This window comes from Rhineura floridana, chromosome 18 (assembly GCF_030035675.1).
Source record: "Rhineura floridana isolate rRhiFlo1 chromosome 18, rRhiFlo1.hap2, whole genome shotgun sequence".
NCBI classification, from domain to species: Eukaryota; Metazoa; Chordata; class Lepidosauria; order Squamata; family Rhineuridae; genus Rhineura; species Rhineura floridana.
Genome location: NC_084497.1, coordinates 28,332,532 through 28,355,448, shown reverse-complemented (window position 1 = coordinate 28,355,448; position 22,917 = coordinate 28,332,532). Strand labels below are relative to the sequence as shown.

Genomic DNA, 22,917 nt, shown 5'->3' with positions numbered 1-22,917 from the left:
CTTCGCTGCAAACTTCTTTGAGCTCAGAGAATCTACTCAGGGAAATTTCCTTGCAAGGTTTCTACCCATTCAAGCCACGGTCCGCCAAATTCCGTCAGCAGAACCCATCTGCTTAATAAAGCAGGCTTCCCCAATGTGGTGCCCTCCAGATGTTTTGGACTGCAGTTCTCATCATCATCATCATCCCATCCTGACCCATTGGCTGACCTCCAAAGAGCTAATGGGAGTTGGAGTCCATCAACATCTGGAGGGCATGAGATTGGGGGATGGTGGCCTAAAGCATTGTCAGCTAGGATCTGTCAGTTTCTCCTTTTTCTCATCTTAAATTCAGTACTCAACATTTCTGCAGTAATTTTTCAAAATGTCTGCAGCAATTTGCCCTTTAAAAAAACACTCATGAAAATTCTCCAGCATTTTAGTGAGAAGGTCTTATTAAGCACGTTTGTATGCAGTTTTGACTAATATACACATTTTTGCAAGCAATGTCTCTGAACTCAAAACATTTTGTGTGTCATTTCCACTAGTATTTTTTCTTTTGTATGCAACCTTTTCCCAAATATACACAGTTTTGCAAACATTGCTTAATTGGAGAACTGCATTGCAAAATTCAGCTAAGTGCACATTTTGAAGGACGGTTGTTGCATTGCTTCGGAACATGCCAATTTGATAAATTTGGCTTTAAATGCAAACTGAACTGAATTTCTTCCGCATCCCTAACGTGAACAGACTTCCACAAAAAAAGACGGGTACAAAGCTGGCCAACTCATCTCCCATTTCCACATCTGGAGCACATCTATCCGTTCCCCCTGTAAATTCATCCATAATGTGACCTCACAAGGCTCTCATGAGAGCAACATCCAAATGGCTGTCAAACACCTTTTACGCTAAAAGTGCTGTACAAGTGGATTTGTACTGAGTAACTGAGTATGCACTTCCGTAACTAGACATCCAAAGGCTTCTCGCTGGAATAGCAGAATTCCCACTCTTCTTCTACTGGAGTGGTGATGTCACTTCCTGGGTAGAATTCCGTTTCCTGTTCTGGATAGTGCACTGCCAGTTCCTCCCCCTCGACACCCTCTTGGGTTCGAGAGTCTCCATCTTCCTCTCTGGCAGGGCATATCTTCCCAGATGGCGCTTCCGAAACGGACCCCACAATCACTGTATCGGCTCTCATGATGTATATTTTTTCTGGGGAGGGGGAAAAAAAACAGGCCAGAGTGTTATTTCCCCCCACCAAATCCACATTAGTTATTGGCTCGTAATGTTCCTCTTTGCATATATATCTATATTGCAAAAGCTTGATATTGTATACAACCCACAGTGCAGCACAGCGAGAGCTTTGGCAGAGCGTTCCACAGGGATATAGGATTATTTGGCAAATGCCAAATCTGGTATCTGAGACACAGTTTAGCATCCTGAGTTTCTCAGCTCTCTAAAACAAGTTTCTATTCATAACCTAGAACCTGTGTCTCTTGGTGCACAGGCTTCTGTGTGAATTCTGGGACTATAAAAATGCCAGGAACCATTCCGTTGCCATTTCTTAAGGTTTCCGATCTCCTTCTCTACCCAGAGCAAGAATCTTTATGGGAAATCTGCCTCTCCACCAGTTTTCATGGTGGAGCTTGAGGTTCTCTGCTGCATCGCTGAATGCTCCCCAGTGTTGAAAATTCACTGCATGCAGAAAACAAGTTCAGCAATGAAAAAGTTAGGGAAGGATAGGCTAGTTTGCTGTTGTTGTTTACATGGGGAGGCGCATTCAGTCATGAGCGCACACACACACACACACATTCAGAAGTAGAACAGTTCAGAGACATATAGATCAGCCCTTAAACACAACACTGAAAGAAGTTGTGGTAAATAAAAATGTACCAAAAATTGCTGGATTCTGTGACCCAGTTAAATGACTCAAATTTTGCATTTTGCATAATTCTGTTTTCACCACTTACAGGGGGAGAGTAAGGAGCCATGGAGTGCACAGAAGCCCACCCTCCGACCACTGGACATCTCATTCAACCTTACCTTTCCACCCAACTTCTGAGATGTTAGCAGGCGTTACACCATTTCAAAGCATATCATGTGCCACTACGAGAACTAGCAACTTGATTTTTTTTAAAAACAAACCATGACCCTTAGGATGCTGAATTCTGTGCTCAGTGCCACAGGTCCATGGAATACATGCAACCCCAACTGGAAGGGGAGATGCAACTCCAATGAACCACTTTCTCGACTTAAACCCGTGTGATGCAGTGGTCATTGCGTGGAATGAGGAACAGGGAGACTGGGGCTCAAATCACCCAGGAATGCCTGGGATGTGTTCAGCTGGAGGTGACGCAAGAGGTCTTCCATTCCATCCTCTTTATCTAAGGGATTGAAACCGCATGCATACTACTGAGCATGTGCAGAGTGCATTTCCTCCCTGCCTCAGTTGTGCAATAGGTCCTCCCCTTTCAGGACAAGCCACCGACTCACCAATCCGGTTGCTGGTGTGGTTGTGCAGAGGAGCTTCCACAAACGCGTCCCCATCCATCTGAACCAGCTCGGCCCCATCAGGATCAAAGACAGGAGCTCTTTCTGTCTCCAAGGAGCTGTCATCTTCGGGGGCTTCTGCGAGGGGTTCCGGGTTCATCGGATCCCCTTCTCCTGGACTGCTCTCTGCAGCATTCAGGCCGTTGATCCGCTTCTTGCAAAGACGGAAAACCAGCAGAGCAATTGGTGATGGATTCTTCTCTTGTGTGAAGTGGGGCAAGAATGCCCCCCCCCCGCCCTCTGCACCATTTTACTAAAATCGGCAAATCAGTCACAGCCAAAACTCTGCGTGGGCAATTCACTTCTGCTCTGTTGGCCTCTCCACACCCCATCTTGCTGTTTGTTTCTTTGGAGCCCTTCCGGCACTAGCTAGAGTTACTCTTGCCTCCCTAGCCCCAAATTGAACACAGCCCCAGTTAAGAGTAACTGCATTTGCTCACCTTTGTCCCTCATTATCCCTGCCTCCCTCTCTCCTTTCACATTTAGACTGTGTAAGCCCCTGTGGAAGTTGTCTTACCGCCACTGTGGTGGTGTGCTTACAGCAGGAATATGCTATGCAAATCGCTAAGCACAGTAAAGGCAAGTGAGGGTGTACTTCAGAGATGGGGAATCTGTGGCCCTCCAGATGTTGCTGGAGTACAAGTCTCATCGTCCCTGACTGCTGGACATGCTGGGTAGCTGCTGGGAATTGAAGTCCAAGAACATCTGCAGGGTTGCAGGTTCCCCATCCTTGAACTAGACCGTCACTTGCCTTTACTGCCCTTAGCTTTCTGCATCACAACTCTGCTACCTTTTAATGCAGGGGTGAGGAACCTGAGAGCCTCCAGACGTTTGTGGGCTACAGCTCCCTGTCATCCCTGACTATTGGCCATGCTGGCTGAACGTCCAATGGGAACTACAGTCCATCTGGAGGGCCATCCCTGGCTTAGCATGCCAGATCCCAGGTTCAAATCCCCGCTCAGCCATTCAGCTTACTGGGTGACCTTGATCCAATCTCACTCTTTCAGCCTATGAAGTACCTCACAGGGTTGTTGTGAGGATAAATCTCGAGCTCCTTGGAGGAAAGGAAGTATATCATGCAGGCATGCACACAGCAGTTCCCAAACAATTTTTGAAAAACAGCTGAAGATGAAAAGCTTTATTTAACCCCTCGCAACAGCAGGTTGTGAGACAGAGAATCATACTTACTCCACAAATCTTCACCTGGTTAGAGACTGTGGGGGGGGGTAGGGAGAGAGAAATGAGAGGAATTAAATTTCTGATCATTCCTACCTCTGCATTAGTACTGAATCCACACAGCATGCAATTCATTCATTAAGAAAGCTTCTGCTAAAGAAGGTGGTGATGACCTCTGCCTTTCAGAGCTTTTTCTTTTCTAAGGAGATTAGGCGTGCTCACAGAGAAAGCTTTGCTAAGCTAAATAGGGCTTCCAGCCTCAGGAGCACTCTATCTCAGAACACCAGATGTTGGTGGCAGACAACAGCAGGAAGGGTGCGACTGCCTTCACACCTTGATTATGGCTTTCCTTATGGAATCTGGCTGGCCACTGTCAGGGCAACCGAACAACGGAGCACATGAACCTTTGATCTCATCCAGCACTGTTCGTCATGTGTCCTTAAGTTAAGAGTGTACATGATCTAAGCAGGTACTTGGGGAAGGGCCATAGCTCAGTGGTGGAACTACTGCTTTGCATGCAGAAGGTCCCAGGTTCAATCCCTGGCATCTCCAGATAGGACACCAGATAGATCCCCTGCCTTAAACCTAGAGAGCTGCTGTTAGGTAGGTGTACTGATGGTCTTGCGCAATAAAATGCAGCTTCTTAAGCTTCTGTTTGAATCAGCCCTTTATTCAGAACCATGAGGACTAGGATCTTACTTGTTTTAATTTTACGGGAAGGGCCATAACTCCGTGTTAGAGCCAGCTTCCTTGCATGCAGAAGGTCCCAGGTTTAGTCCCCGCATCTCTGGGAATATCCCCTGCCTCAAACCCTGTTGAGCTGCTGCCAGTCTGTGTAGGCAATTCTGAGCTAGATGGACCAATGGCTTCCTATGTGACTCAGATATTCACGCTGACTCCTGATCTGAATCATTGCATGGAGGGCTACACTGAGCTCCGGGCACTGGGGCTTCCTTAAAAGCACTCGGGACCCCCATGGATAAGGAAGCATTCAAATCTGAACTTCGCTGTCTAAATTTAATCTAAATTATCTTTAAATTTCCACTTGGAAAACAGATCATATCATGGTACCCAAAGCAAAGAAAACCACGCCACCTACTGGCACGTTGAAATCATGAGAAGAGCCAAGCTGGACCAGATCAAAGACCTCTCCAGTTCAGCATCCCATTGTGGCCAACTCACAACAGAAAACGAGTACAACAGCCTTCTCCTGCTGCTGCTGCTGCTATTATTATTATTATTGTTATTATTGTTATTATTATTATTTCACAACAACGAGTCTCAGAGCACCTTGATGATGGGCAGCAGATTTACCGTGGCAGAAGGTTTGCTCACACTTTGCCCCTTGGGGGACGATCCATGCCTTGCAAGCTCTCCTTCTTCGGAGCATCAACAAGCCGGCAAGCAGCACCAACACACAGAGCAGCCCGGCTCCCAAGAGAACCAAATCAACATTGTCTGAAAAACCAAAGACACACAGAAAGGATTGCTGGGAAGGGGAAGGGAAGGGCAAGGAGGAAAAGGAGCCTGTGATACTGTGATCTGTTCATTTTGGAAGCAGAGTCTTGCAGGAGGAGATGCACCCTGCACCTTTGAGAACTTTGTAGATGTAGAAAAGGGGGGAATTTTGGCAGATGCAGCTTGCCATTCACGCTCCTAACACCTCCGGGCTAGACTACTGTAATGCACTTTTAGGTGGGGCTGCCCTTGAAGACAGTAAACACCCACCAGCATCAGGTGACACTAAGGTTTTGCCTATGCGTGTGTGCGCATTAGAGAGAAACAGGTTGGGATGTACAACTTGCGGAAAGAATTCTGCAAAATGAGATGGAAATATATGCGCGTTTGCATATAATACATGCTGGTTTTAACTGTTTTCAAGATAGTTGCTTGTAGCCCACCGCCCTTCCTAGAGCAGACCCATTGAGACTAGTGGACTGAAGAAATTTATAATGATAACAGCAACAATAACGATGTGGCCAAACACTTGGATCACCTTGGCACATAAAAACACAGGCTTGCCTCTCATGCCAGCCCTATTCTGCGTAGACCCATTGCAATGAATGGAGACTAAATTAGAGCCATTGATTTCTAGGCCCATTTAAATTAGTGGACCTAAGTTACCAATGTCCACTAATTTCATTGGGTCTACTCCGAGCAGGACTGGCGCGGGAAACAGCCCACCGTTCTAAACAAAGCCAGCAAGGAAGAGAAAGAAGCTGGCATTTTATTTATTTATTTTTACTGTTGAAGGGCTATGGCTTTTCTTTTGGGGAGGGAGACAACGGTGCTTGAAAGAGGAACAGCTGGCTTGTCTCAGTGCCTCCCTGCCAGTCTCCATGGCCCCCACTGCCCCCCCCAAAATGGCAGCGCCTGCTAACCTCTCGGCGTTTTTTTAACAAGAAACACGCCAGCCACGTGGGTGGTGTTGAATTCGTCACTGCGTCCACTGGTGGTCCTGCCAAGGATGCTGGCAGGCGTAGTGCCCAGGAGAACGCCAGCCGTGCCAACTGGCATCACAGTCTGTCCCACCGGCTGGCCCAGGCAGTGTTCGTCATGGGTGGGCGTCCCCTTGCTCACAGTGGTCTTGTTTAACTTGGCACAGCTGCGGGAGGGGGGGGAACAACCACCATGAGACAAAGGTGTTACAAACAACCCTGTGAGGTAGTGCACCGATCACATCCCCATATTTAGAGCTCCTTCAACCTTTTCTCATGGGATTTGCTTTCCATACCACTGACCATCTTTATCATCATAAATACAAAACCTATAGACAAAACCCATAGGTCACTTCCTGCACCTTCTGCCTCCCTGAAAGAATATAATGGCAAGGGGGAAGCCAGCTATTGGCCAGTGAAGGAAAAGCTGTTCCAGTGCTTCCTTTCCTCTACCCTCCTCCTCCCTTTTTTCCTTTTGTATCATATCTCTTAGATCGTAAGCCTGCGTTCAGGGTCTGCCCGATCTTTTAGAAAAATTTATGTGCTTTATAAGTAACTAGAGCCCCCCCCCCCCAGCATGGCATGGAAATTCTAAGAAACCAAAATATCAGTGCTGTTTTGAAATCAGTGTCATTTTGAAAGGTGCGTAGCAGATGCACACCGTACATTTAAAAGCGCATCTAACACACATAACTTCCCACAAAGACTTATGGGAACTGTAGTTTGTTAAGGGTGCTGGGAATTCGTAGTTCTTTGAGGGGAAAACCACAGTTTCCAGAATTCTTTGGGGGAAACTTGTATGCTTTAAATGTGTATTGGATGTGCTTTAAACATATGGCATGCACCTGCCATCCGTCAAAATGGGGTCCAATTGTCTCTGAACATAGATGAAAGCTTGCAAACTCTGGTTACAAGAGAGAGCCAGTTTCTTAAGAGATGTCCAAAGGCATAGAGAATAAATAGATCAACAACTTTCCAAAATATATAGTTGTTGTAAATATATAGTTGTATAATAACAGCAGCAACAACAACAATAAAATGTATCATTATTTCAGGCCCTGATTTTGTTGAGGACTGAGATCCACAACATCTAGTTAAATTCCTCTGACCTGCTTTGTACCCACATGACAGGACCAGCTATAAGCATGCACTAGATAAATCAGTGCAAAGGAAATGCCACTCACTCTGTGTGAGGCTTGCAGGTTTGGGTCCTTGAATCCTGATCCGAGAAAGTCCCCGGAGGGCATTCTTGACAGACGGTATCTCTGTCGGAGGTCCCTGGCAAAAGAATGAAGGGCTGAATTAAAATAAGCAACACACAGTCAGCAACAGAACACTCATCAATATGAAGCGCTGTCCCAAGCTTGGAGCCAAACCAAACTGCCACCCCTAAAGGGGCCTGCATAGATCTTTTAGGATAACTAAAATATTGTCTCATCCCAACCGATCACTGCATTCTGCTGCATCGTTAATGAATAAAGAATAAGTCCTACTAAGAGCAGATGTACTGAAATGAATGAGCCTACTCTGAGTGGGGCTAGCATTGAATGCAATTTGCCACCCAGGGCGCTTTCTGGGAGGGCAGGATATAAAGAGAGGCAGTGTGGTGTGGCGGTTAGAGTGTTGGACCTGGGAGACCAGGGTTCAAATCCCCAGTCAGCCATGAAGCACGCTGGGTGACCTTGGGCCAGTCACTGCCTCTCAGCCTAACCTACCTCACAGGGTTGTTGTGGGGATTAAATGAGGAGGGGAACCATGGCACGCCACCTTGAGCTCCTTGGAGGAAAGGTGGGATATAAATGCAATAATTAAATTAAATTAAATATCTAATCAACATCATAATCTTATTTATTTATTGCATTTATATACCACCCCATAGCCGAAGCTCTCTGGGCAGTTTACAACAATTAAAAACATTAAAAACAAATGTACAAATTTAGAAACACATGCTAAAATGCCTGGGAGAAGAGGAAAGTCTTGACCTGGCACCAGAAAGAAAACAGTGTTGATAATTGATAATCTTGTCAATTGCTTTAGGATGCCTCACAGAAAACAGTTCCTAAATGAATTATTACTACAATGCACACATCTGGCAGAATCTGCCCGCGCACACACCCCCAAGTGTAAATGCGGGTTCTCCGGGTGCAAAATTCCAACAGGGCCCCTGTCGTGGGTGTTTTGCAGCTACCTTCATTCTTGACTCCAAAGCCAGGCTTGCAGGTGGTCAGTGGAACACATAAAACACAGGTGGTCTTCGCTTGCAAGGTACAGTACCACCCTGACTGGCACTGGCACACCCTGTTGGCATGAGGTGAGCAAGGAAGCTTCTCTACCAGGTGGCGGTCTGCGGGAGAGGGACAAAATATACGCCTCTCTGATTTATTCGTCGTCGTGTTCCTACTCAGCCGTTCCCATCTAAGAAACTCAAGGCAGCAAATGCATGTATGGGACCGGTAGGGTGGAAGGCAGGGAGCCCAACAGGAGGCGGAGTGACAGCCAACGAGAGGCAGAGCCAACTCGTTCTAGTTTTGACCAAAGCCTCCTCCCTGCTCAGCCCTACGAGGGGCAACACTGAAATTAAGCTAGGGGGCAGCAGCTCCCCCTCAACTGGTTGTAAGGAAGAAGGCAGGCAGGGGCTGGGTGAGGTGCGCGGGGCAGTGCCCCATGTGCGCTAATGGAGCCGTCTCCGCTGCCTCCCTCCCTAAGGGATGGATGTTGTTCTAAAGGGGAAAGAGCCAAAGAGACAAGGGCGGGCAAATACCTGGCATGCACGTCACACACGGCTCACAGTGTGGCGTGGCGCCCGCCTCGTTCAGGTAGTGATCTGGCTGACACGGACGCTTCTCGCAGCCACCGAGATCCGTGGGGCACTCTGTCTTCTGGCTGTATGCTAAACAAAAAGACACTCTTAGCACAGCAGCCCAGTGGATCCTGCTACTGTACAATAATGGGGTTGGAGGCGGGGCTCGGGTTCAGCCCCCTTGCTCAAGGCAGGACCCCCAGAGCTAGAACATCTCAGACAGCGGTCCAGCCTCTTCCAGGAAACCTCCAGCGAGGGACCAACTACCTTCCTTGGTCACCGGCTCGTGCTATCAAGATGCTGCTCCCAGCGTTCAGCCATAATCCAATGGTGGCTGGCGACAATTTGGGATTAGTGGGGCGGAAGGCAGTGAGCCCAACAGAAGGCGGAGCCAGAACCAATTGGTGGAGCCAGAGCCAATGAGCGGCAGAGCCCACTAATTCTAGTTTTCTCCTTGTCCTCCTCCCTGCTGAGTTTGCAGAGAGAGAGAGGGGGGGGGGGGAGGCAGCGTCTGACATGCAGCGCCACCCGCCTGGACTGGCTGTAAGTCAGAAGTCAGTCAGGCGGGGGGTCCGGCCGAGGTTGGCAGGGCGGTGCCCCATTTGCCCTTAGGGACCAACCCCCACTGCTGAAGTCTACCCTCCTGTAACTAAAGATGGATGAATCTGTCCGTTTCAATTCCCCTTAGTTTCTCAGGTGAGAACATTTTAGGTTCACATGATGGAACACTCCTCCGCTAAAAAAAAGAGAAAACCCTGCATGTAGAAAACTAGCAAGCCAAGCTGGAAGAGGGGGGCAAGATGGCTCTCCTTATGTCACAGGGAGAATATCATGGCAAGGTCCCACAGAGAAGGAGCATTCTGGCCAGTATGGACACTCTGCTCCAACTGCCCATCATCTAGGAGCGCAGAGCTGAAGGGTGAAACACTCTGGACCCTCTCATCAACCAGGGGGCTTAAGAGCCATTGGAAGGCTGCACCCCGTTTTCCAGGAAGGTCATCCTAGCAAGGGGCAGACCAACCTGCCCCCCCCACCAGCTAGTGAAGGAGCAGCTGCTCCACTGCTTGCTTTCCTCTACCTTCCTTGGTCCTTTTTCCTTTTGTGTCGTGTCTGTTACATTGTGATCCTGCATGCAGGGTCTGCATTATCTTTTAATATATGTCCAGTACTTAGAAAACATTAGGCACCTTACTGAGGATGATTAAGAATAATAGCAGCTGCTAGTCATAATGGAACCTCCAGGTTCAGGGTCAGTTTACCTCTGAATTGCAGATGCTGGGGATCAGAGAACAGGGACAGCCGGTGCTGGACCACATCCAACAGGGCTCTTCTTGGGTTCTTAAAACAGCATTATTATGCTGATACTTGTATATTGGAGGACGTATCTATCAATGGATATTAACTTTAAAAGCTGAATGGAACCTCCATGCTTAGTAGTAGTATACCTCTAAGTAGCAGATACTGGGACAAGGAAGGGCTGTAGCCTGCCTTTGCTGCTTTTAAGTTTCAAGGAAGCTTCCCCAGACCAAAAAGGAGCTCTTCTTATGTGCTCATGGAAATGGAATGGAGCCTCCTGGCTCAGGGACAGTTTACCTCTAAGGGACAGATCCTGGGACCAGGGAAAGGGAACAGCCCCCATTAGCTGCTTTTAAGCTTTGCGGAAGCCCCACCTGAACAAAAAGAAGCTCATCATATGGGCTTATTACTACATTAGCCACAACTCTTAGGAATGGAACCTCTTGGTCCAGGAGCAGTATATCCCTTGAGTGGCACATGCTTGTGGCACAAAGGACAGGGAAGGTCGATTGCCTTCGTGCCATTATGCATTCGAAGCCTAGCCTTCTCCCCAATGTTGCATGTTTCCTGTTGATGAATCTCCCCCCACTTTGCCTCTCTATAGGGAGAGCATTCGATCATCCAAGCATTCGCCTGCTGCTTGAAGCAGTATTCTCCAGACCCAAATTGACTAACTCCAGCTGGGTGTTGGTGGAAAGGGGGAAACAAAGCCTTACAGAGGCAGCGGCGTTGAACAGATTATATTCTATTTATGCATCAATGGGGAGGGGGAACACCCTTCTATTTAACAACACTCTCTGGCAGCGTGCCGTTTACCCAGAAGACAAAATGTCAGAAATTTCCTCTTCAAAGGCAATAATAAGAATTTTTAAAAAAAACATCCCCACCCACAGATTCCTTCAAGGCCTCAAGGGGAGTTTTGGGGTTTCACTCCAAGCCCACAAGATTCACGAGCTTTGATGAGTCACCCAGCCAACCTCAGACAGACCCCCAAAACACCATTGCCACACACCCTCAAAGTGCATCAGGCCTCACAATGTCATCCCTCCAGAGTGTGCCTTTTTCTCTGGTTTTGATGAAGAAACCACAAGTAAGACTATTGACACTAGGCTCTGACAACTTAATAACCATCAGATCCAAGAGAGGCCTTTAAATAAGAAATCTGAGTAAAATTTAATCTCCTTTTAATATTGTTATCCCCGACTCTGGGACCTTATGGTGAGGAGTGGGCAGCCAAGCCAATCAACCGGGGGTTGGCAACTTCAGGCCAGAGGGCCAAATGCAGCCTTCCAGTCCTCTCTATTTGGTCCTTGGAACTCTATTCAGGCCATACCTCTCCCCAGTCCTCCTTTGCAGCCTCCTTGAGTATTTCTGCTTGGCTGGAATGCTTCAGCTGCAATAATGCTTACCTGGATAGAGGGCAGACAGGGTTGTGCGTACAAAGGTTAAATTTACATTTATTGCCCTGCCCAGCACCGGCCCATGGCCCTTGGAAAGCTGCCTAGAAGGGAAAGCGGCCCTTGAGCTGAAAAAAAAAAGATTCCCCCCTCCTGCAATGATTAATAACAACAATGCATGTGAAGGGCTTTGGACTCTTGCGAACGCCATATGAATTTTGTTGTTATTTATTTTAAAGCATTTATAAACCGTTTAATTTTTTTAAAAAAAACCTCTTAGAGGTATACAATGTTAAAAAAAAACAAACAGTATCCATTAAAACAACAGCATGACCCCAAACCAATGCAACAGTATGAAAGCATATGAAAGCAAGCAAAACAGAGATTCAGGGGGGTTCATATTCTTAAATCAGGGTCCAGTGTTATGGGTCAGGGAAAGCCTAAGCAAAAAGGTAAGTCATCTGAAGCAAAGGACAACTGCAAAAAATTGCCAATTTTTGAGTTGCCGCCCTACAATATTCTGTCGATTATGGTGTCACCAGCAGAATTTCTCCAGATTAAGTCAGGCATGGGGAACCGTCAGCCCTCCAGATGTTGCTGAACGACAACCCAGCAAGCATGGGATGATGGGAGTTGTCGTTCAGGAACATCTGGAGGGCCCAAGGTCCCCCACACCTGATCTAAGTGATCCTACAGGTCTGTAGATGGGCAGGCGCTCCTTCTGGTTATCGTTACGTGTGCAAGTCTCCACAGTGCTGCGCGTGCACTATCTAGCTGTAATTGATGCAAGCAACCCTGTAAGGTGGGCCAATATTATTTCTTGCAGAGGAGAAGATCCCATTCTCGTGCGCAACAGCACCCAGGCATCCCTAAGAGTGCTCATTCGTACTGACCTTTGGGACATCGATAGCAGCACCTTTGGGACGGTTTGTTGAGCCACCTGGGAAGGTCCTTGCAAGCCAGAGGCGAAGGAAGTGATCCCTAGAACAGCAAACAGATGAAAGCCACTGTAAAAAAAAAAAAAAAAACTCCAAGGCTGGACGGCCATCAGGGATGCCGTCAGCGCTGATGTTGCATAGAGTGGATGAGGCGGCCTTCAAGTAGGGGCGTTGATAGAGGGCGGGCGAGGGGAGCTCACACAAAGCTTTGAACCTCTTGCCCCCTTAAAAACATTGTGTAGTGGACAGCCGGGTGCTTTATGAGAAGGACCGTAGGTCAAGGGCAGAGCACCTGCTTTGCATGCAGAAGGTCCCAGGTTCAACCGAGTGGCATCTCGAGGTAGGGCTGGGCGTGGTTTTCAATAAAGGGGCCTCGCTGGCCAAATTGGGGTCCCTGGTGGCGTGAGACTGGGCCACAGGCCTGGGGAACCCCCACCCCTGCCTTAACTGGAAGCCTAAGAGAGCAAGTGGGCGAGTTTAGTTCCATTTTTGCCACCAGCCGCAACACAGGCAGAGCTGTTAACTGCCGAAATGACCGGCTCTCTGCTCAAATCGAGGTCACGCCTAGCTAATAACAACACTCGCTGGCTGTAAGCGCTGGGTCAAAATCTGACCGAGGCAGCATCGTGTGTAGCTCTTGAAATGAAGAGATGGGGGGGGGAAGTCCTACAGAGGCACAGCAAAGGGAAAGACCCATGGCTCAGTGGTAGACCACAAGCTTTGTAGGCAGAAGGTTCACCGGTACAGCCCCTGGCATCTCAAGATAAAACAGGCGCGAGGAACCTTAGACCCGGGGGCCTCTGGGCCCCTCTATGCAGCTCGTGGGACTCTGCCACGGCCACAGCCTTCACTCCCCTTGCGGTGGGCCTTCCTCTAGTGATTTTAGGCCCCGTCCACACTGTACATTTAAAGCAGTTCAACGCCACTTTGAACAGCCGTGGCTCTCCCCCAAAGAATCCTGGGAACTGTAGTTTGTGAAGGGTGCTGAGAGCTGTTAGCAGGAGACCTGGATTCCCTTCGCAGAGCAATAATTCCCAGAGTTCCCTGGAAAGAAGGATAGACTGTTAAACCACTTGGGCAATTGCAGCTCTGCGAGGGGAACGGGGCATCTCCTAACTCTCAGCACCCGTTAACGAGCTATAGTTCCCAGGATTCTTTGGGGGAAGCCATGACTGTTCCAAGGCTGGAAGGTTGTCTCCTGCATAGAGATAAGATGATGGTAAGTACTGCACGTCTTGCTGCACCCGTCATGGTTATGTGGCGCCCCCAGGTTATGTGGCCTGATCCAGGTTATGTGGCCTGATCCAGCGGCAGGGCTCTTCTTATGCGTAGCAGTGAGGGAGGGCTGTTGCCTTCATGCCCTCCTGTGCACTTCTTGGAGCCATCTGATTAGCCACCGCGAGAACAGGAGGCTGGACTTGGATGAACGTTTGGGTCAGCAAAGACACTCACCCAAACCTCTCTCTCTCACACAAAAACCATACCCACGTGCCCTTCTTGCACAAGCCTATCAGTCTACAGTTAATTTATCTCAATCTTTTTTTAAAAGTCAAGTCTGTTCTTCCCAACCATTGAATGTCTTGTTTCGACTCAAGTCTGAACCTCTCTAGTCATCTAGAAAAATCAAACTCAGCGTCTTTGGCTGAAAGATGAATCTAGAGAACGTTCTGTCTCTTCCGTGAAGGATGCTCTGAGCCAGAATCGTAGCCATCTGAGGGCCCCCAGATGACAAATAATGCAGGGTTGCAATCCACTGCTAATCCTACTCAGAGTAGACCCACTGAAGTTAATGGACACAGCTAACTCAGGTTGATTCATTTCAATGAGTCTTCTCTGAGGAAGGCTAGCATTGGCTACAACCCATTGAACTGTGCTGTCGGTGTGTGTACGTGTGTACGTGTGTACATGTACAAATATATTATTATTATTTATTAAATGTATATCCTGCTCTACCTCCCAAGGGAGCCCATGGCAAACGCTTCAGCGGCTTTGGCCAATATTGTATGTACCCTTCCCCAAGAATAAGCCTTATTAAACTCCGTATGTCTGTGTGATCTAGAAACACAGGCAGCTGCCTTATAAAATCAGAGTTGGAAGGGGTCTAAAGGGCCATCAAGTCCAACCTTCAAGCCTACGGTACCCAGTAATCCCACACGGTCTCCCATCCATGCACTAACCAGGCCTGACCCTCCTTAGCTTCAGAGATCAGACAAGATCAGACATATTCAGAGTAGTATGGCCACTGATCTTATAGCAAGTCAGACCACCGCTCCAAGTAGCTCAGTATTGTCTACACAGAGTGGCAGCAGCTCTTCAGGATGCCAGACAGGATTCGTTCCCAGATCGACCTGGAGATGCTGCAGGGATTGAACCTGGGACCTTCTGCAGGCCAAGCAAATGTTCTGACCCTGAGCTCTGGCCCTTTCCCAGGTCTGAGAGGCTGAGTCAAAGGATCAATCAGACAGCTGGAGATGGTACCGCTCATTTTATCAGATGTGGCTGTTCGGTTTTGGAAGAAGTGAGTGGGGTGCGGGGGGGGGAACCAGTTAAGAGTTCTGTGCCTTATCAGGAGAGAGAGGATTGCAGTTCTCTGCTAGCTGGCCTAGTCAATTCCTGAAGCAGCCGGCCCTAATAAGGCCAGTAGCTGTATTAACCAGCGTGTTTCCTGGTGTGGCTACTCATCTCTTGAAAACTGAATTATCTGAATCAGTCTTGCTGGTTTCAGTGGCCTCAAAAGGATATTCAACATGTTTTTTTTTTTTTTTTGCATGGCTGAATGAAAAAAGGCGGCACACGCAGAAGAGGGCCGGTTTCCTGCGCCGAGAGAAAGACCTTCTGGGTAGGAGGTCACGTGCAGACCGCAGGCCAATTCCACGGGTCATGGGCAAACTCTGCGGGACTGCTGCATGCACAATGTTTTGTTATGCGCACACATGCTGGGTGGCAGAGATGCCAGCAATTCCCCGCCATACAACATGGCCATTTGTGGTTCCAGCTGTGGCAAAACCATGCCGGAATAGCTTGGAGGCTTCCAGTACAAGAAGGTGTGGAACCTCAGGCTCAGACATGCCTCTCCAGAGATGCTCTCGCAAACTGCACCTGGCACCTTCTACATACCAAGCGGCCATTCCCTTAGGGCAGAGGAAGCTGAATCCTTCTGAGCCAAACCTTGGCCCATGTAGCTCAGGAGGGTCTACACTGACCGGCAGCCGCTCTCCAGCCCTACCCAGGGATGCCATTGGGGGTTGAATCCAGGATTCCTTAGTATGCAAAGCAGCTGTCCCACCACCGAGCCATGATCTTCCCCTCCATGCCCTGCTAGCTTTTGGGCTTCCAGAAGCCAGGTTGGCCACCGAGCACTGAACTCGCTGGCCCTCTGATCTGATCCGACAGGAGCTTTCTGGAATGCTTAGATGCCTGCCTGGGACTGAATCAAGGATCTTCCTCTCTCTCCCGCTCCCCACAAGTGTGGGCCAGAAAAGGAGGCGGAGGAGTGAAGCTCGTGCCTCTTAGGAAGCTGCCCTATCAGATGGAAGCACCTGCCTTGCATGCAGAAGGTCCCAGGTGCAAGCCCCAGTGGCAGCATTTCCAGGTACGGCTGAGAGAGCCTCCCTGCCTGAACCACTGGGGAGCTGCTGCCAGTCAGTGCAGACAATACTGAGCTAGAGGGACCAATGGTCCGAGTCGGCATAAGGCAGCTTCCTGTGTTTCTGACCATTTCCCCATCTGGTTCAGTACTGCCTACACTGGCTGGCAGCAGCTCTCCAGGGTTTCAGGCAGGGGACATTCCCAGCAGGGTTTGTTCTCAGCTTTTCCCCCTCCTGCACAAGCAGCCAGCCCATCGCCCGCCCCCCAACTAGTCAAGCAATGGGTCCCATCATAGACTCTGAACAAAAAGTTATGAACATTTTGAAGGAGCCAATAGTTGTCTTCGTTTCCTCCTTCCTTTTATCTTTTCTCAACTATTTCTTTTTAGGAACGACCCAGCTCCATTCAATCCCATATGCTCAGCTGCACTAAAGTTAGTTCACACCGCACAATTATTTTTCTGGACGCTGCGCAAAACGTGTCTAGCTGCGCGTCAGAACAAACCCTGCCGCCCAGCCCTACGCGGAACTGCTGCCCGGGACTGAACCAGGGACCAACTGCCCTCCCCTTCTGAAAGCCCTGCGCGTCCTTTCACGCGCACCCCAACCACGTGCGCCCTCTCCAGAGCCGGCGCGCCCTGGGGAGAGATCCTCTCACCTGGGAAGGCGCCGCGTCCGCGATCCTCGGCGGCACGACCAGGAAGACCAGCAGCCACGCGGGGAAGCTCCCCCCGCTGCCCATGGCGGGAGCGGCGGCTCCGGGCTCCTCTCTGGGCTCGCTTAAGGCCGCCTGTCCGGCAGGCGCAGGGCACGACGGCCTCTCCAAAGCGCGCCGAGAGGAGCCGTCTCTGGAGCGGGCAGCATCAAGCGAAGGAAGGGGGAAAAAGGCCAGTCAAAGGGAGACAGAGAGCCCTGGGTCTGGGAAGATACGGCCCCCTGTGGGGCCGCGAGAAACCGCAGAGCTCCGCCCCGAGGGGCCTGCCTAGAATTCATTCTTCTTTCTGTCTTAAAAACAGCAACCCAATCTAATAAGATCAGAAGAGAGAGGAGGTCTAGCCGCTGTTGCCCGGAAACGTGGTTTCCAAATCACGCAACAGGCGCGTCACATACCCCTCCCCCCTCATACGCTTACCACTAGCCGCTCTCCTCCCGGGCTTTCCCGTTATCTGCCTCGATTTGCCCTCTGTGAAATGGGGACAATCCTCTCCAGGGTTGGCTGGGCAGCTTCTTTTTTTAACCTATCCTAAATTGTTGCTGTGCGTCTTTTCAACCAAGGATCCGGAAAACCTTTGGCCTCTGCAGATGCTGTTGGACTCCAGCTCCCAGCACCCAGCATGCCCAGTGGTCCAGCTCAGGGGCGACGGGAGGTGGAGTCCGTCCAACAACATCTGGAGGGCCACAGGTGCTTTAAATAGGAGCCCACAGCTTGTCTCTTCCTGGAGTCGTTTTTGCAGGTGAAGTTGCTCTTAAAAGCACAAAACCAGACCAACCTCTCTGTGGATATATTTCCTTTTCTTTCTTGGGCAGCCAGTAACCTTATGTTAGACCATTGCACGGCTGAATTGCTTACACAACTAACAGAACAGAAAGAATTCGAGTGATAGTTTGCTGTCTGTAAGGTTTGCGTGTGTGGTGTTGGAGGGGGGAAAGTTTGCAAGAGAAACTTTTATGAAAAAGTGGTGTTATGAATGGACCTTGGACTTCCTAGAAATGCAAGTTTCCCTACTGAGAGGGTAGTGGGACCTTTTGCTGGAGTTACCCACCCATCACTTTTAAAGCGTGTACATCTCTACCTTTAACCTGATGACACACAGAAAATAAAATAAAGAGTGGTTTTATCAAGAGAGGAAACAAGGAAAAATATTGTAATTAAGGTGCTGGACTACGACCTGGGAGACCAGGGTTCGAATCCCCACACAGCCATGAAGCTCACTGGGTGACCTTGGACCAGTCACTGCCTCTCAGCCTCAGAGGAAGGCAATGGTAAACCCCCTCTGAATACTGCTTACCATGAATACCCTATTAATGGGGTCACCATAAGTCAGGATTAACTTGAAGGCAGTCCATTTCCATTTTTCAATCGACTCATTTGAAATGTGGTGCTGGAGGAGGGCTTTGCGCATACCATGGACTGCAAGAAAGACAAATAATTGGGTGTTAGAACAAATTAAACCAAAACTATCACTAGAAGCTAAATGATGAAACTGAGGTTATCATACTTTAGACACATAATGAGAAGACACGATTCACTAGGAAAGACAATAATACTGGGAAAACCAGAAGGGAATAGAAGAGGAGGAAGGCCGAACAAGAGATGGATTGATTCCATAAAGGAAGCCACAGACCTGAACTTACAAGATCTGAACAGGGTGGTTTCTAACAATAAAATAAAATAAAAAGTGTTTGTTTCTCTACAGTTCTTTGTAGAATGGAAAAGCAGCTCTTTATGATGTGATGATCCTGAGCGACACTCGCGTTAGCTAGTCAAAGGCTTTGCATAGAGAGATGGATCTCTCTGTGCTTGTTGTACATACAGTATACTTGCCATGCTGTTGTAAGGTTTTATTTTCTATGTAAGCTATTATAAAGAGTTGACAGATGGACAAGATTTTTCCTCCTTCCAAGAAGTTGGCATCTTTCCCTAGCCTACCGAGAGAGAGAAAATTATACAATTGCTTGTACAGAGAGCCAGTGTGATGTAGTGGTTAAGGTGCTGTACGACCTGGGAGACCAGGGTTCAAATCCCCACACAGCCATGAAGCTCACTGGGTGACCTCGGGCCAGTCACTGCCTCTCAGCCTCAGAGGAAGGCAATGGTAAACCCCTTCTGAATACCGCTTACCATGAAAACCCTATTTGTAGGGTCGCCATAAGTTGGAATCGACTTGAAGGCAGTCCATTTCCATTTGTTTTACAATTACAATTAAATAGTGAGCTGCATTCTAACTATTATTCATTCATTCAGCAGTGCTAGATAGACTGAAGCAAAGACAGACAAGAACAATGAAAGAATTTGGGATTACTGGTCAAAGAATCTGTTTTTTCTCCCAGAAACTATTTCCCCATATATTCCCAGTTAATGACTGCAGTCTCTCTATTTTCAATTCCTGATGTTTCAAGTATTTGCTATCCTGTGTCCTAAAGGTTAAGCTGATCATAAATATTATTCAGAATACTGTATTTCATTGTTTGAAAGGAGAGCCTACACCAAATTTCCATAAGAGTCTATACCACTTTTAAAATATGTAGCTATGCAGAGAGGCTGTTTAGCAGGAATCATTGCTGTTGCAGGTTTCCCAAACTCTGGTTCACTGAGGTGAATCAAAGATTAAAAATCCCCAATATTTTATTCCTCATCACAGCAGTGCTAATATATTGACACTGCATTTTGTAATGGTAAGAACAGAACCCTGGGACCATTTCTGCTGAAGGCGGGAAAATATGAATTGAATAATAGATATTAGTGGCTCGTCCAAAAAGCTTCAGAGCTGGCTGGGGTTTTATTAAATTAATTGGTTATTATTTGCATTTATATCCTGCCCTTCCACTGATTTTCCACCTTCCCTGAAGGCATGATGGCTTGGTGTGTTTTGGTGAGATGGTGAATAGGTGACATCCACACCATCCATTTAAAAGCACACTTCTACCACTTGAAGAGTCATGCACTCCCTCCCCAAAAGAATCTTGGGAACTTCAGTTTGTTAAGGAGACGCTACCATTCCCAGCACTCTTAACAAACTACAGCTCCCAGGATTCCCCATGACTGTTAGAACAGCGTGAGAGTGCTTTAAATGTATGGTGCCAATGCATCCCCCAGGGTCTGTGCTTCTGGGTTTTATTAATGAATGTTTTAAATTTTGTATCCTGCAGGTTTTACTTTTTCTCCCCTATAAGCCGCTTGGAGATAAGCATTGTGAAAAGCAGAGTATACATTTCTTAAATAAAGAACGAGCCCACGTGACATATAAAATGAATCCCCTCCCTGGGCTGTATTCTGATTCAAAATGAAAATGAGAATGGGGAGAGGTGAAGTACCACAGAAAAACGATTAAGATTAAATGATTGTTGCAAAGCAGCCAGGAATAAAGGGGGGGGGGAGAGAGATTGCATGTTTGGTATTTGATGAGACAAAAGGTCTTCTTTCAGCTTTCAATTAGCCTTTTCAAGGAACCCACAGGGCAATGTGTTCATACCTTATCCACATCCTTGATCAAAGAATTAAGAGTCATCTCTGATTCATCCTTTGCCAGGGCCTCTGGGTGATGTTTTGAGCCTGGTTTCATGAGCCTGGTTTGTTTATTCTCTGCGAATCACCACATCTTCCATCACCCAGAATACCTCTTGAAGCACCCAATATATATATATATATTTTAAAGGAGTTACTTCTACACTCCTATGCAGATGTCCTGGTATAGGGATGGGATTACCTGGTCATTTCGGTCTTCTCAGCTTCTAGTTTTTCTGACCCTAAATGCAGCTCTTGCTATTGCTACAGAACTCCTTGTGAAAATTCTTCACAGACTGGTTTGTGTTGCAGGAACATTTACCGATTAAGAACAGACCATTCAGGGGCCACTCAGTGACACCTCACTTTAAGTATTGTTATTATTTATTACATTTATACCCTGCCTTTCTTTTTTCATGAAACCCAAGGCGACTTACATATGGTTCCCAAGCGGTCTCCCATCCAAACACTGACCAGACCTGACCCTGCTTAGCTGATGTTCATTGTAGTTGCCCTGGAGTGTACAAGGAGCAAAGAACTAATTGAATATCGACTGGCACTTGGTTTGCAAAAGGCCTCGTTTGTTATCATCATTCCCTCTAGCTGCCACCTTCAGCAGTGAGTGCCGATGCAGACACAAACCGTTACAATTTAATTTGCCATATACCACCATTTTTTTAACGAGTTGGCAGTCTAGAAAGAGCTGTATAAATAAATCATATTTTCATTGCTCTACCCAATGAATCGGTGACAAGGTTTCAGCCCTAATTTAAAGCAATAGCTTCTGTTGGACTGATTTTGGAGGTGACTCACCCTGAGGGCAAGGGTGGTTAGAAATTTAACTCTTAAAAAAAAACTGTCTCAGTTTGACTTTATTGACACCCAGTCAATGCAATGAAGCCTGTGGGGGCCTATCAGTGGGCGCGGCTCGCTCGCATTCTTAGATCCCCCAGGAGAAGTTGGCCTTCAATCTTCTTTATTGTGGACCATTCCCTGCTACAGGCCTCTGTTGCTCTCCACCTGCCGGCTGGACACATTAATAGGCTTCGCCACTGGTGGTTGGCAGATCCCAGAGGTGACCCCATTGCTTAAGCCAACATCTCCACATCTTACGGCTCCTCGTTCTCTCCAGTATCGTCCACGACAGGGAGGCTGTCATAGGAGGGGAAATCCAGGTGGACAGGGAGGGGGATTTCGACCTCGTGGGGTTTGGGGGACGAGAGGCCCTGGAACACGGGGAGGAAGCCGGACCTCTTGACGCTGCTTGGACACTCTTCCGACGTGCACATGAAGCAGTCGTCTAAGGCACAAGCCTTCTCCTGCCAAAACTCAGAGGCCTTCAGGTTGAGTGTGATGTTCGCAGCCCACACCACAAAGTGCCGGATCCGGGCCTGTTTGTGCAAATCGCACATGCAAACCCATGGCTGCCAGCTGTTCCAGTGGAAATGAGTTTCTCCTGCGGGCAGCAAGAGAAAACAATTGCACATTATTTTATTACACACACGTCCTGGTTAGGGTGTTGGACCATGACCTGGGAGACCAGGGTTCCAATCCCTGCCCAGCTATAAAGCTCGCTGGGTGACCTTGGGCCAGTCACTGTCTCTCAGCCCTAACCTACCTCACAGGGTTGTTGTGAGGATAAAATGGGGAGGGGAAGAACCATGAACACAACCTTGAGCTTCTTAAAAGGTGGGGTAAAAATGTAATAAATAAAACAAATAAACCCCTCATTTTATGTTCTTGGGAAGGGCCAGGGTTAAGAGCCTGTCTCTAACTGTAGGCAGAACAGCCCAAGATCTTTACCACTCTGCAGCTGTAAACTAGCACCAGTGACGTATCCCAGCAGCCACAATTCAGAACTCAGCAACAACAGCATTGCCAGCCTCTACACCAGGATGGAGAAGGACCCAGTTCAGGTGCCGGCTCCAAATCGGTCCAGCCACAGACCACAGGAAAGGGAGGCTGCTTACCTGCTGCCATAGCAACAAAGAAGGAGCCAATCAGCAGGCAGAGAACAGCTGCACCATCCTTTGGAGTCTTCCTGTGCCAAGTGAGGTTTTTTCCCATGGTTTGGCTACATTCAAAACTTTTTTAGCTGTGTGGGGATTGTCGATTCCAGAGATGGCCTCAGTCGTCAGCACAGACCCTCTACCCCCCACCCCACCCCAAATCAAACAACTATATTAGGGGAAGCCATCTTGGAGGCCTACAACTGTAGTTGGATTCTCATTAACCCCAGCCAGCATGGCCAACAGTAATGGATGGTGGGAGTCATAAAGCCAGCAACCTCTGAAAGGCCACAAGTGGCTCACCCCTGCAGTAGGGTATACACACCAATAATTACAAAGGCTTGGGCATGTTGCTAGCCCTCAGTCTCAGCTTGGGATCTGTAAAATGGGCATAATTTTATCTACCCGATTGATAAGAAATTCTTGGCATGGCTCCGGTCTTTATATATTTCTTAACCAGCATTTCAGCATTAACTTACTGAAGGCAGTCCCAGCCCCTGGCAAGAATCTTAAGATGTTTTCAAA

General features: G+C 48.1%; 1 protein-coding gene across 1 annotated transcript; it reads right to left on the bottom strand.

The window, feature by feature from the left end:
• Positions 1-276: 276 nt before the first annotated feature.
• Positions 277-22,450, bottom strand: TNFRSF8 (TNF receptor superfamily member 8). Its single transcript, XM_061601933.1, has 12 exons — positions 22,354-22,450; positions 21,497-21,839; positions 16,817-17,006; positions 12,527-12,614; positions 8,902-9,030; positions 8,329-8,484; positions 7,325-7,418; positions 6,084-6,307; positions 5,017-5,160; positions 3,715-3,740; positions 2,470-2,680; positions 277-1,188 (listed from the first exon to the last, which is right to left on the bottom strand). The coding sequence occupies exons 1-12, from the start codon at positions 22,448-22,450 to the stop codon at positions 941-943; spliced, it is 1,950 nt and encodes a 649-aa protein (XP_061457917.1). The 3' UTR covers positions 277-940.
• Between the last annotated feature and the right edge of the window lie 467 nt (positions 22,451-22,917).

Excerpts from the sequence above, each read along its gene's own strand:
- TNFRSF8 (XM_061601933.1), bottom strand. The coding sequence starts at position 22,450 with ATGGGAAAAAACCTCACTTGGCACAGGAAGACTCCAAAGGATGGTGCA. Across the intron at positions 17,007-21,496 it reads ACTGGAGAGAACGAGGAGCC|AGACGGCTCCTCTCGGCGCG; the intron begins GTAAGATGTGGA and ends TGCCCGCTCCAG. Across the intron at positions 9,031-12,526 it reads CTGCTATCGATGTCCCAAAG|CATACAGCCAGAAGACAGAG; the intron begins GTCAGTACGAAT and ends CTTTTTGTTTAG.